The 12,734-nt window shown below is 38.5% G+C and overlaps 1 protein-coding gene across 3 annotated transcripts; it reads left to right on the forward strand.

Moving 5' to 3' along the window:
• Positions 1-1,142: 1,142 nt before the first annotated feature.
• LOC112169067 lies at positions 1,143-7,427 on the forward strand. 3 transcript variants are annotated; one of them, XM_040509339.1, is made up of 5 exons: positions 1,143-3,720; positions 3,833-3,968; positions 4,398-6,106; positions 6,206-6,787; positions 7,003-7,427. In XM_040509339.1, the coding sequence occupies exons 3-5, from the start codon at positions 5,848-5,850 to the stop codon at positions 7,215-7,217; spliced, it is 1,056 nt and encodes a 351-aa protein (XP_040365273.1). In that variant the 5' UTR covers positions 1,143-3,720; positions 3,833-3,968; positions 4,398-5,847; the 3' UTR covers positions 7,218-7,427. The 3 variants fall into 3 exon arrangements, with proteins under 3 accessions (XP_040365273.1, XP_040365272.1, XP_040365274.1); XM_040509338.1 differs by having other exon boundaries at positions 1,144-3,720; positions 4,401-6,106; XM_040509340.1 differs by having other exon boundaries at positions 1,146-3,720; positions 4,815-6,106.
• Positions 7,428-12,734: the final 5,307 nt, after the last annotated feature.

Genomic DNA, 12,734 nt, shown 5'->3' on the forward strand with positions numbered 1-12,734 from the left:
CATCAGTTCTGCCATTTGACCAGGTATAGTACACTCCTTTAGTGTCGATATTCAGCATGCCACAAGAAGTGCACATTTGTTGGAAGTCCCGACAAGCAATTGCATTAGGAACTCTCCCTCCCCGTTTCTCATGCGCACCAAGAACACAATTAAAATCACCCAGCATCAACCACGGCCCTTGAATTCTATTTTGATGAATATCAGATAAATCTTACCAGAGTGTACGGCGACCCTGAATGGAAGTTTTAGCATAAATTGCTGTAACGGTGCAGTGTATACCATCCAGAGAACAAGATACCGTTATTTGATGATCAGTTGCCGAGAGCAGAACAGGCCTAACATCAATAGGACATAACAACCAGAGATTGGGAGCTTGTGACGCCCGATCATTAGTAGCACATAAATTAAGATTCAAATATTTCCAGAGAGAACTGGGAAGTACTTCAGGGACCACAAAAGGTTCAGAAACAAAAACTAAGAAAGGCTTATATATACGTACCAAATTTTTTAAGGCCCGATGTGTGTCTTCGTTTGCAAAGCCCCGGGCATTCCAGAACATAACAATATATATATATATAGAGTGAGAGAGAGAGAGAGAGAGTGAATATGGTTAATTCGTGATGCTTCACTGGTATGTTAATTACATGCTATAATTAATGAAGTACTATGAAATTTAATCCTGGTTATAATCAAGTTCTTTAGCTATGCAACTGATATAGCATATATATCCTTGTACATAGTATATCTTACCGTTCAAAACTCCAGTTAAGTGGTGCGTTTAAATTTTGGTCTTTTTCCTCACATCTAACTATCTAAGTGACTTTTTAATAGACTGTATTGTTTTTATTTTTAGTTTTTAGGTCATTTTCAGTTTTTTAGGTCAAGGTGTGAAGATTGAAAATTGCAGATGAAACATTGTTATATGAAGGCCTGGGCATCTGGACCTGAAGGATCGAGAACCCGACCCGGAAGTACCAAAAAAGTCCGATTCAGTTTGGTTTCACTCTGAAAATTCTCAGTTCTGTGCAAAGACCGACCCGATTATACATTCTCGGTTCGTTCTCAGGCTTAGCTTTTTTCAGAATCGGTTTACCTGAACCAACTCGATTTTATAATATATGTCATATGTCAGTCTATTATTGGTTGATTATATATAAAATATATTAAATAAATAAAAAAGGGTAAAAGTCTAAAGCACTAAAGCAGTCAAACCTAATTCATTTTCCTGATCGAAACCATCTCAGCTTTTCGCTATCTCTCTCTCAACCATCTCATGTTCTTCCCCAACTATTCATTCTGAAAACCTAAAACTCATCTCTTTCAATCTTATTCTCTGTTCCGAAACCTAAACCCAGTTCATTTCATCCCAAATTTCATGTCATCAACACTAAATTCATCCCAAAGTTTAAGTTCTGAATCCGATTCTGATACTAATTCAATTCAAAAGCAATTGTTCCAACACCAACTGATTCTTCGAGGGTTCAGACAATTCCCAAAACATTCCAAGGCCGAGAAGAGAAAGCAAGCTAAAGAGGGAAAGAGAAAACGTGTTGGTCCTGCCAGAGATGTTGCAGATGCTACAAATGCAGAACCTCAAGAAGAAGAACCAGCAGAAAGATTCTGGGTGTGGGAGTACTTCAAGAAGATCGACAAGCCTGTATTCGAGGTCAAGGATAGTAAGAAGATTCAAACTTCTGTTATTCAGCGAGCTAAATTCAATTATTGTGGTATTGATCTTGCATGTGATAGTTATGGGAATGGAACTAGAAATCTTACAAGGCATATACAAGATGTTTGCAAAAAATATCCGAGGACGATTGATTTAAAAACTGGGCAGTAGGTTTCAAGTATTGGGGGTACTAAGGAGCTAGTGATGATTAAATAGAGTCAGGATGCTTACAGGGAAACAACTTGCAAGATGATAGTTATGGATAAATCGCCTTTCAGTTTCATTAAAAGGCTTGGTTTTAGGCACTTTTGTTGTGTGGTTGTGCCTAGGTGGGAAGTATCATCTACAAGGGTTATTGTGAGTTTTCGTCTATGTATGATGCAGAAAAAAACAGAGCTTAAGAATGAGCTTAGGTCTCATTGTTTGTGCTTAACAACCGATACATGGAAATCGGTGCAAAATATCAATTACATAGTTTAAACTGCCCATTTTGTTGATTTTAGTTTGACATTGCATAAAAGAATTCTGAATTTTAGGGTGATTCCTAATCACCAGGGGATTAGCATAGGGAAATTATTGGAGTCATGTTTGATTGATTAGGAAGTAGAGAGAGTGTTGGCAATTTTTATTGACAATGCAAGTGCAAACTATTTTGCACTTGACTATATTAGGAAGAAGATGTTAGGTTGGGAGAAATCACCTATTCTGGCAGACAAGTACCTGCATGTTAGGTGCGTTGCCCACATTCTAAACACATTTGTGAGATCAAAGCTTGCAATGATGGAAAGGGCAGTGTCTGCAATCAAGGAATACAATTCGGTATATTAGGAGTAGTGGACAAAGGTTGGATGTTTTTAAACAGTGTGTGGAGAAGGATAAGCTAGAGTCTAAGAAGTTTTGCATACTCGATATGCCAACAAGGTGAAACGTCTCCACCTATTTAATGTTGGACACTGCGTTGCAGCTGAAAAAAGCTTTTGACAGAATGTCAGAGGAGGAGGAAAGCAAGTATATGAACTGCTTTGATGAGGATGATGATGTGGATGAGGAAGATGATGATTTGCAACTGCAAGTAAGGCAGAAACAAAGAAGGAAAAGAGTAGGACCACCTGTTGAGGAGGATTGGAACAAGGCTGTAGTTTTTGTTAGGTCTCTAAAAATTTTATATGATGTGACCATGAAGATAAGCTCCTCAAACCACCCTACATCACAGAAATATTTTCATGATATAGTGGCAATCAAGGCTGAGATAGATGACTTGTTTACGCCACCTGAGATGCAAACTGGTTCAGAGACTGAGAAGATCTTGTATGACATGGCTGTGAAGATGAGACATAAATTTGACAAGTACTTTGGGAGCCTGGAAGACTGTAATCAGCTTATCTATATTGCCTTGGTGTTAAACCCAAGGTTCAAACTCTGAAACTTTGAGAGTATCTGCAACAAGTAGCTTAAGGTTAAGCATAATGAGATTAATGCCAAGTCTGCGCAAGTAAAACAACTTTTGGTGTCCCGTTGTAATCTATATGCAACATCAATAGGGTCTCAAGGATCTCAGAGTTCAAGAAAATCTAAAAGTGGAGATAGCACAGTGAGCCAAGGCACTGATGGCAGCAGATCAAGTTCCAAAAAGCCAGTTCACCCAACTAGAAAAATATTAGACATGGGACAAGACTGGGAAAGAGAGCTGAAAGACTCTAAAGAGGCTGTTGTTGGACATGAGGTTTACAGATACTTACTGGACCCAATTGAGAAGCCTAAAAATTCTCAAGAATGCTAGATATTGAACTGGTGGAAGATGAATGATATGAAGTATCATAACCTTGGTGCAATTTCCAAGCATGTTTTGGCAATACAAGTGAGAACAGTGGCAAGTGAGTCTTGCTTTAGCATTAGGAGAAGGCTCGTTGATCTTTTTAGTAGTTCTCTTATTCCCAAAAGGGTGGAAGCATTGTTCTGTTACCAAAACTGGATTAAGTTTGAGACCATTCACAACATTCAATATGTTCCCACTATTGAGGACATGGAGTTCTATGAAAGTGCGAAACATGGTATGAACTTTTGTAGTTTGTTAATTTTAATTAACTTTGTTTCATTAATTTAAGTTTATATTTTTCTGTGATAAATTATTTAATGGGTAATTTATTTTCACTTTGGTTGCAGAACATGCAAATAAAGAATGTGCTACAGTTGATCAACCTAACCATCCATCCACCTCTAGATCTTCTAAAGCTTCAAAGAATGCAAAGACAGCGGATGCTACAAAGGCAGCAAGCAAAACTGCAAAAGTCAAATAAAGGTAGCAGACTGCAAGTTAATCACTTAATATGTATGTGTTAATGTGTCATTGATTTTGAATTGATGTGTTAAATTGTTAATGACTTAATGTGTTATACTGTTATTGACACTATGGACCTGGTTTAGTTTTTATATGTGTAAATGTGTGATTGTGTGATTGTGTGTTAATATGTGAGTTATATGCTTATCACTTAATTAATGTCATTGATTTGATTTTGATCTGTCATATGTGTTAAACAGTTAATGACATAATGTGTTTTACTGTCGTTGACTTATTGGATCTGGTTTAAATTTTTATGTGTAAATGTATGATTGTGTGTTAATATGTGTGTAATGTGCTTATCACTTAATTAATGTCATTGATTTGATTTTGATCTATCATATGTGTTAAACTGTTAATGACTTAATATGTTATACTGTTGTTGTGAAGCAGCTGGAGTTGGTGATGATTTGGACTTTGGAGCCTCCATTTGTTCAATTTCTTGATTTTATTTCTATTCTTTCATTGTTCAACTTTGGTTTTATGCAATCGTGTAGACAATGATGATATGGTATTCTGGACTTGTGTTTTAGGAATTTGCATTAGCCCTTATTCCATTAAAGCATTAAGGCATTGAAAAAGCTATTTGGTGGTCTTGACAGTGGATAGTGCAATACTGCAGTGCATTTTGCTGCAGTGTAACTCATTTATTTTTATGTATTTGTGTTCATCAATTGATTAAGTTCATGTAATTGTTGCATTTGAATTGATATGTGATCATCGTTTCGCACTTTAACTTGTGTTGTAATGAGCTTTGATGAGTGATTATTGTACTATAATGCTTGAAAAGCCCCCATTTCCATGCAGGTACCAAAAATGCTTGAAAACAGTTACAGAATCATGCATGTGCAGGCAGTCCAGCTTCTGAAAAAAAGTTGGCTTTGGGATCGAAAAGTCTGAAAACTCGACACTAAACATAATGGGTTGGGCTTATTTCGGTTCTCACATTTAAAATAGACCGAACATGCCTGGACCGAATACTTCGGGCTCGATCTCGGTCCTGACAAATTTCAGGATGGCCCGGCTCGAGCCCAGGGCTAGTTGTATGTATTAATTGGTTATAACCACTAAAACTGTGGTAGATATGTGAACTTCTTAATTTATATATGAAACCAGGCTCTTCTGGCTCCATTGAATTATTATTTTGGCCAATAAGCATGACTAGCTAAGACCATCTCCAACAGATTGGTCTTTTGCCACCTAGCCTTCCAACGATTACTTTTGAAGGCCCAAATTGTTCTCCAACGGACATGCCTTTTCCATGTGGATTAGACATTGGCCTCTCCTCTGTCAAATTTGACAGCATCTTCTCCTCCTGTCTTTTATTTTTTTTTATTGTTTCTCAGTGCATCTCTCTCATTCTCTCTTGCGTCTTTCTTCCTTCATCTCACCCAGGACTTCAAAATTTCAGAGAAATTTCTCTCTTCAAATTTCCTCTCTCTCCTTGAGTATCAGGAACATGGATCGAAATTTGTCAGATTCATCTTCAGATGCTGCAGATGAGGAATTTTGGAATCTTGCCAATTCATCATCAGACGAAGAATTGATGAATTTGCAGATTATTGCTCTGCAAGAGAATGGAAGAAGGCGTTGGGGCTCAATTCCTAGTCGCACATATAAAGATAGACAACGATTGCAAGGCCACCAAACACTCTACAATGATTATTTTGCTGAAAATCCTATTCATGAAGAAGTTGTATTTCGGAGGAGGTTTCGGATGCATTGACATCTTTTTCTTCGAATTCTAGCTGCGGTAGAAGCCCATGACTTCTATTTTGTTCAGAAAAGAGATTCAGCAGGCCGTCTTGAGTTATCATCTCTACAAAAGGTTACTGCTGCAATGAGGATGCTTGTCTATGGAATTGGGGTAGATGCTGTGGACGATTATCTTAGAATCGGTGAAACCACTGCAATTGAAGCTATGAGACTGTTTGTCCAAGCCTATATTGATGTTTTTGGCGTTGAATACTTAAGAAGACCAACTTCTGATGATATTTCCAGATTGCTATTGATTGGTGAGAGTCGTGGGTTTCTTGGAATGCTTGGTAGTATCGATTGTATGCACTGGAAATGGAAGAATTGTCCGGTTGCTTGGAAAGGTATGTTTTCTCATGGAGATCATCATGAATCTTTTCTGATTCTTGAAGTTGTTGCTTCAAAGGATCTTTGGATATGACATTCTTTTTTTGGATTACCAGGCTCTCACAATGATATTAATGTCTTGGAGCATTCACCTTTATTTGCCAATCTCCGTGAAGGCCGAGCCCCTCCGGTCACTTTTAAGATCAATGATCATGAATATACAATGGGATATTATCTAGCAGATGGCATATATCCTTCATGGGCCACTTTTGTCAAAACCATTCCATGTCCACTAGGAGAGAAAGCAAACATTTTTGCTAAAGCTCATGAGGGATGTCGGAAAGATGTAGAACTAGCATTTGGAGTGCTTCAAGCACGTTTCGCAATTTTTCGTGGACCGGCTCGTTGTTGGGATCGTGAAACGCTTCAAAAGATCATGAAAGCATGTGTTATCTTACACAACATGATTATTGAAGATGAGCGTGATGAACGCATTGCACAAGCTGATCTTGAAACTCTTGCAAGGCAATATGCTGAACCAGATATGGAGATTGATGATGTTCTGGTTTCACATAATCACACAATAGAGTTTGAGGATTTTATCAACAATCATTTGCGAATTCGTGACAAAGGAACACATACTATGCTCCAAGTAGATCTAGTTGAGCACCTGTGGCACCGTCACTTGGCTAGTATAAGTAAGTAGATGTTGATCTGCATATAAGTTTGGTGGTTTACTCTTGTTTTTTTATGTTTCATGCATTCCAGATTGTTTCCTAGATATGGAGTTACTGCACTAAGATGAACTTGTTTCGTAGATTGTTTCCCAGGTTCTTTAGTCATACTTGTTATTTAGACCAGAGTAGGTTTTGTACTCACATCATTCTGAGAACTGTTGTTTTTCAATGTAAAGATTGTATTGGTTACTCTTACCTTCTTGAAAAAGACATGGACACTTGCTTTCCAGTGTCTAGACCACCGGGTAAGAAGGCTGAGAAAAGAAAGCTGAAAGAAACCACTGATCAATTGGTGCAAATTCAAAAATTACATCAAGAGAAAAAAGAAAGAGATGAAAAAAAACTAGAAATTATGAAGGAGAAAATTGAAGTTGACAAGGAGAAACTGTGAATTAGAAAATTTGAGGCTGAGAATAGGAAAATTGATGTTAAGATGAGAATTATGTCTATGGATACATCTACTATGAATCCTGAGCAGAGGGCATATTATTCCAAACTCCAGATGAAAATTTTGCAAGGTGATATTTGAAGTTTCTGAAGTTTATTCCTCCAATGGTTTTTGAAGACTAGTTGCTCATGTAATATGCAACATAAGTTTGTATGGGGGTCAAGAAAACCTTCTAGTTTTTTTACTTTGTATCAGTTCGTTTGGTTTCCAGTGAAGTACTATATGTTTATGTTTTAATCTGTTTAGGTTTCCTGCTATGTATGATCTCAAATTCTCATAGTCTCAATTGCATCTCTTATACGGGAATCATTCATTGTATGATCTTTGATTCACAAGATTAAAAAAAAAGGGAAAACAACATAAATAGATTTATATATATATTCAAATAATATTCAAATTTGACATATTCATTGGAGCTAAAATTAGTCAAAATGTTAACATGTCAAATTTGCCAATCCCCAAAATACTAGGAGCCATTTGATGAAGTTTAATTGCTTTCCACTTCTCAGAATCTGGTTTAATTGGGAGATCCTTTTCCGACTTGAAACGATGTCCATCTTGATTCTCTGATTTCACGGAGATTGGGCTCTTCATAATTATTCAATTTCCTTCACTCCCCTTTAATTAAGGGTTATTGGTTCTGAGTATTTGGAGAACTTGAGGTGCGGCAAGAATAAGGAAAGATTCCTTCCAATGGATAAAAGAAAGGAAGGAGAGCAGGTCACGTGGAGACACTTATCTCATCTTTCATGATAATTATACAAGTGTTGTAGAGAATTGGAAAAATGTATTGTATTTATCTCACCATAAGGTTTATATAGGGTTACATCATGTATACAAAAGGCAATACATAATAGCTATACTAATCAATCGCACATTACAAGTATGTCAATCGCATACATTACGAGTCTGTCAATCGCATACATTAAGCAATACCTATTGCATGAATAGTCATTATCATTCACAACACTCCCCCTTGGATATTCCATGTCAATAGTGTTGCTTATGCTATGCGCTTCTAAGTTGCCTCGTCAAAAACCTTGCCAAGTAATAAAACCCTGTGGGAAAAAACAACCTTGGTCGAAGGAGAAAAAGAGCACAACGCGCTTGAATGTGGAGTAGTTGACATCCTTCAACACTCCTCCTTGTGCCGCTCAAACTCGGTGATGACGCTTTGATCGTTACCTCACTAAAAACCTTGCCAGGTAACAAAAACCCTGTGGGACAAAAATAACCCTGGTCGAAGGGCAAAAAGAGCACAACACGTCCTTCACTCTTCGAGATCGAACATGTAGACATCATACCTCCCCTTGATGTCAAGGTCTCCCCCTGATTTCTACAATTATGGGAGTTAGGATAACTTTCTTAATCCGATGCTCTTCACATGTTTCTCAAAGGTGGATTTAGGTAACGACTTGGTAAACAACACTACTAGAAAAACCCCCCATCACACACGGATGAAAATCCGTGTGAAATTGTAGTATTACATACGAAAATCCGTGTGAAAACGCCAATACACACGGTACAACGACGGATTAATAATCTGTACGTATTACTGGCGTTGCTAATACTATTTTCACACAGATTTTTGTTATCCGTGTGAATGTATTTGATGGGTCCCGCTTAAAGCACAACTCCCCCAATTACTTCTCAAAAAAATAAAAAATGTGTGTACTAAATATATTTATTAAACTTTTATTAAATTATTTACATATTTATTGTTTTGGTCCCTCAATTTTTTGTCCTTTTCGTCCCCAATACCACCATATCAATACCACCAATCCATAGGCCTGGATGAGTTCCATTACAACTTGTGCAGCTGCATATGCCATATCTCCAGAAACGCGACCCCAATCCATTCATCTGAGCTGCGACTATTCAATATAAGGCACTACTCCTGCTTCTCAGACCATTTACACAAATTTTCGCTGCAGTAAGGAGGAAGATTAGATCAGAAATTATAAATTTAAAATTTAAAATTTAAGTACCAAGCAAGAACAGAGACAACTGAGTTACTCAGATCTACAATATTACAATATATGAAGGCTCTGGACGGCTATAAGCATCCCAACACCACTTGTTCTATCTTACGATGGCCACAGAACCCAGAACCCAGGAAGCCTCCCAGATGTCTTCCCATAACCCTCTCCAATTTCTTCAAGGATTGCTTCGACTGCGAGTTCGAATTGTTGGATCCAAAGGGTTATGGCTTGAGATGGAAGACCCATAATGATTCGAATCCAAATTGGAGGATATTGGAAGAGAAATAGGTCGACAGATCCTATTGAAACCAACAAAATTAGGCAGACGTAGGAGAAACTGTAAAGAGAGGAAATTGAAATACCCATGTCTTACCTGGGGATTTGACATCTTAAAAACATCTATGAGTTTTGTTGCCGGCGATAGGAAACTAGCTCAACTATCAATCTGATTGCCGGAAATGAAAGAACCAAATTAAGTAGAATTGAAGCTCAAATTGGACTCAAAATTGACTAAGCCTGACTAAGTAAACAGCAACTCTCACCTCCGATCACAAAGCACTAAGCTCCTACCATCAAAGCAAATAAAGCAAACATCTTCCTCATCGTATATCTTTCTCAACAGCGTCGTTTTGGGTCTCCCTGCCTACCCGGTGGCCGATCCCGCCTCTTTCTCCCCCCACGCTACTCTTCCCCTTTTTGACTAGCGCCACGTCAGCCATATGAACCTCCTTAGGCGCAACCGCCTCCGGAGCTCCTACGAGCTGAGAATCGTTGAGGTGCCGGATGGATTCGCATGGATCGACGCTCATCAGCTTCGCTGCGCCGTCTGGAAGCTACTCGCTCATCGGCGGTGGCGGAACCGGAAGCGGCTTATGGGCGACTGCTCCCTCCAATGTCAGATTAGCCTAAGAGAGAGATTAGAAGAGATGGATTTTGAGAGAGAAATTCGATGAGAGAGATGAGTGTATTTGGGATTATGAAGAGGATGTCGGACTTATCGAAAACACTTCACACATATTTGTGTGAAACAAGATGTATCTCTAGCAAAATGTCTCAAATATAATAAGTTTATAATATTTATTTATTTTCGTTTTATCTTGAAATAAACATTCACACAGATTTCTGTGTATACAATTAAATAATAAATTTTGATAATTATGAGAAATCTAAAAAAATAGAGAAAATAAACTTTCACACAGACATCTGTGTGAGTTTCTGACACATACACACAGACGTCTGTGTATTATCATAATTCATACGGAAGTATGTGTGAGTTTCATACGAAAATCCGTGTGAATTTTCACGGCCCCACTTATAAAATATGTTTCACACGGATTTTTGTGTGAATGTTGTTTTCATACAAAAATCTGTGTGTATTGCCGGTTAACTCATACAGAATCTAATCTGTGTGAATATCCGTGTGAATGTCATCTGTGTGCATTGGGGGGTTTTTCTAGTAGTGCAAATCCGCTACATTATCCTTTGAACGGATTTGATTCACTTCAATATTTAGAAGTGTTTGTTGTTGTTGATTGTAAAAGAACTTAGGCGATATATGCTTGGTGTTGTTGCTCTTGATGAAACCTAACTTCATTTGCTCAATACAAGCTGCATTATCTTCATAAATGCATGTAGGTTCATCTGTGGTAGACTTCAAACCACAAGTTCCTCTAATGTGTCTAACTACAGACCTTAGCCATATGCATTCTCGCACGGCTTCATGTAGAGCGATAATCTCTGCATGATTTGAGGAAGTAGCAACAAGAGTCTGCTTTGTAGACCTCCAAGATATCGCAGTGCTTCCCATGGTAAAGACATAACCCGTTTGGGAGCGACCTTCGTGAGGGTCAGAGAGATACCCTGCATCAGCAAAACCCATCAAGACATCGTTGTCATTTTGATGGAAGGGAGGAGGAGCACGGAAGGTGGCGTTTTGCCTTGTGGAGTCATATCCCACACTTCCGTTATTTCTTTTCTCTCTGTAGGGATAGAACAAGCTCATATCAATCGTACCTCTCAAGTATCAAAAGATTGTCTTTATGCCAATCCAATGATGGTGTATTGGCACAGAACTGTGTCGAGCTAACAAGTTCACTGCGAATGAGATGTCTGATCTTGTGCATTGAGCTAAGTACAATAATCTGCCTATTGCACTTAGATAGGGCATTTCAGCCTCTAATAAGTCTTTGTCCTCATCCCTTGGACAAAATGGATCTTTTTCAGGCTCCAGACTACGGCCGATCATGGGAGTACTCACAGACTTTGCTTTATCTTCATTAAAGCGTCTTAATAATTTTTGAGTATATGCTGACTGATGGATCATAATCCCATCACTACGGTGCTCGAGTTCTAGTCTGAGGTAAAAACCGTGTTTTCCCAAGATCTTTCATCTCAAATTCGGATTTCAAGTACTTAGCAGTTTCCTTTAACTCATCTAGAGTTCCAATTAGATTCATGTCATCGACATAAACTGCTACAATTGCAAATCCGGAACTTGTCCTTTTTATAAACACGCATAGGCATATTTCATTGTTGACATATACCTTCCCAATGAAGTAGTCACTTAGACGGTTATACCACATCCGTCCGGATTGTTTCAATCCATATAGTGAGCATCTCAATCTTATTGAAAACGCGCTCTGTGGTTTAGAGCCACTTGACATGGGTAATTGAAGTCCATCTGGAACCTTCATATATATCTCTAAATCTAGATCTCCATAGAGATATGCTGTAACCACATCCATAAGCTGCATGTCAAGTTTTTCAGAAACTACCAAACTAACAAGGTAGCGGAACGTTATAACGTCCATTACGGGAGAATATGTCTCCTCGTAGTCGATTCTAGGGCGTTGTGAGAAACCTTGCGCCACAAGGCGAGCTTTGTATCTAACAACCTCATTTTTCTCATTACGCTTTCTAACAAAGACCCATTTATGGCCAACAGGGTTTATAGTTGGGGGTGTCAGCGTTATAGGCCCAAATACCTGTCTCTTTGTTAGTGAATCCAATTCAACCTGGATCGTATCTTTCCATTTAGGCCAGTCTGCTCTTCGTTAACATTCTTCAACGGAGCGAAGTTCGATATCATCGTGTTCTATAATTCCTTGAGCAATAGAATATGCAAACACATCATCAAGGATAATAGAATCTCGATTCAACATCTTATGTACACTAGTGTAATTTATGGAGATCTCCCTATTCCCTGGAATTGGTTCCAACATTGGAGCGTCCCCCAATGATGTCTCTTGGACATAACCATAATCTGGAATATCTTCATGAGACGAGTTATTTATGTCGATGATTAATGGATCTTTTTGTGCCAAACTTGCTTTCTTTCTCGGGCGAGAATCTATTGAACCTTTGGGCCTCCCACATTTCCTTACTGGGAGCCCGGCCTGAGCCACATTTCCTTACTGGGAGCCCGGCCTGAGCCACATTGCCATCACTATTAGTGGTGGCGGCGCCATGCCCAATACCC

The sequence above is a fragment of the Rosa chinensis genome, chromosome 6 (assembly GCF_002994745.2).
Source record: "Rosa chinensis cultivar Old Blush chromosome 6, RchiOBHm-V2, whole genome shotgun sequence".
Taxonomy (NCBI): Eukaryota; Viridiplantae; Streptophyta; class Magnoliopsida; order Rosales; family Rosaceae; genus Rosa; species Rosa chinensis.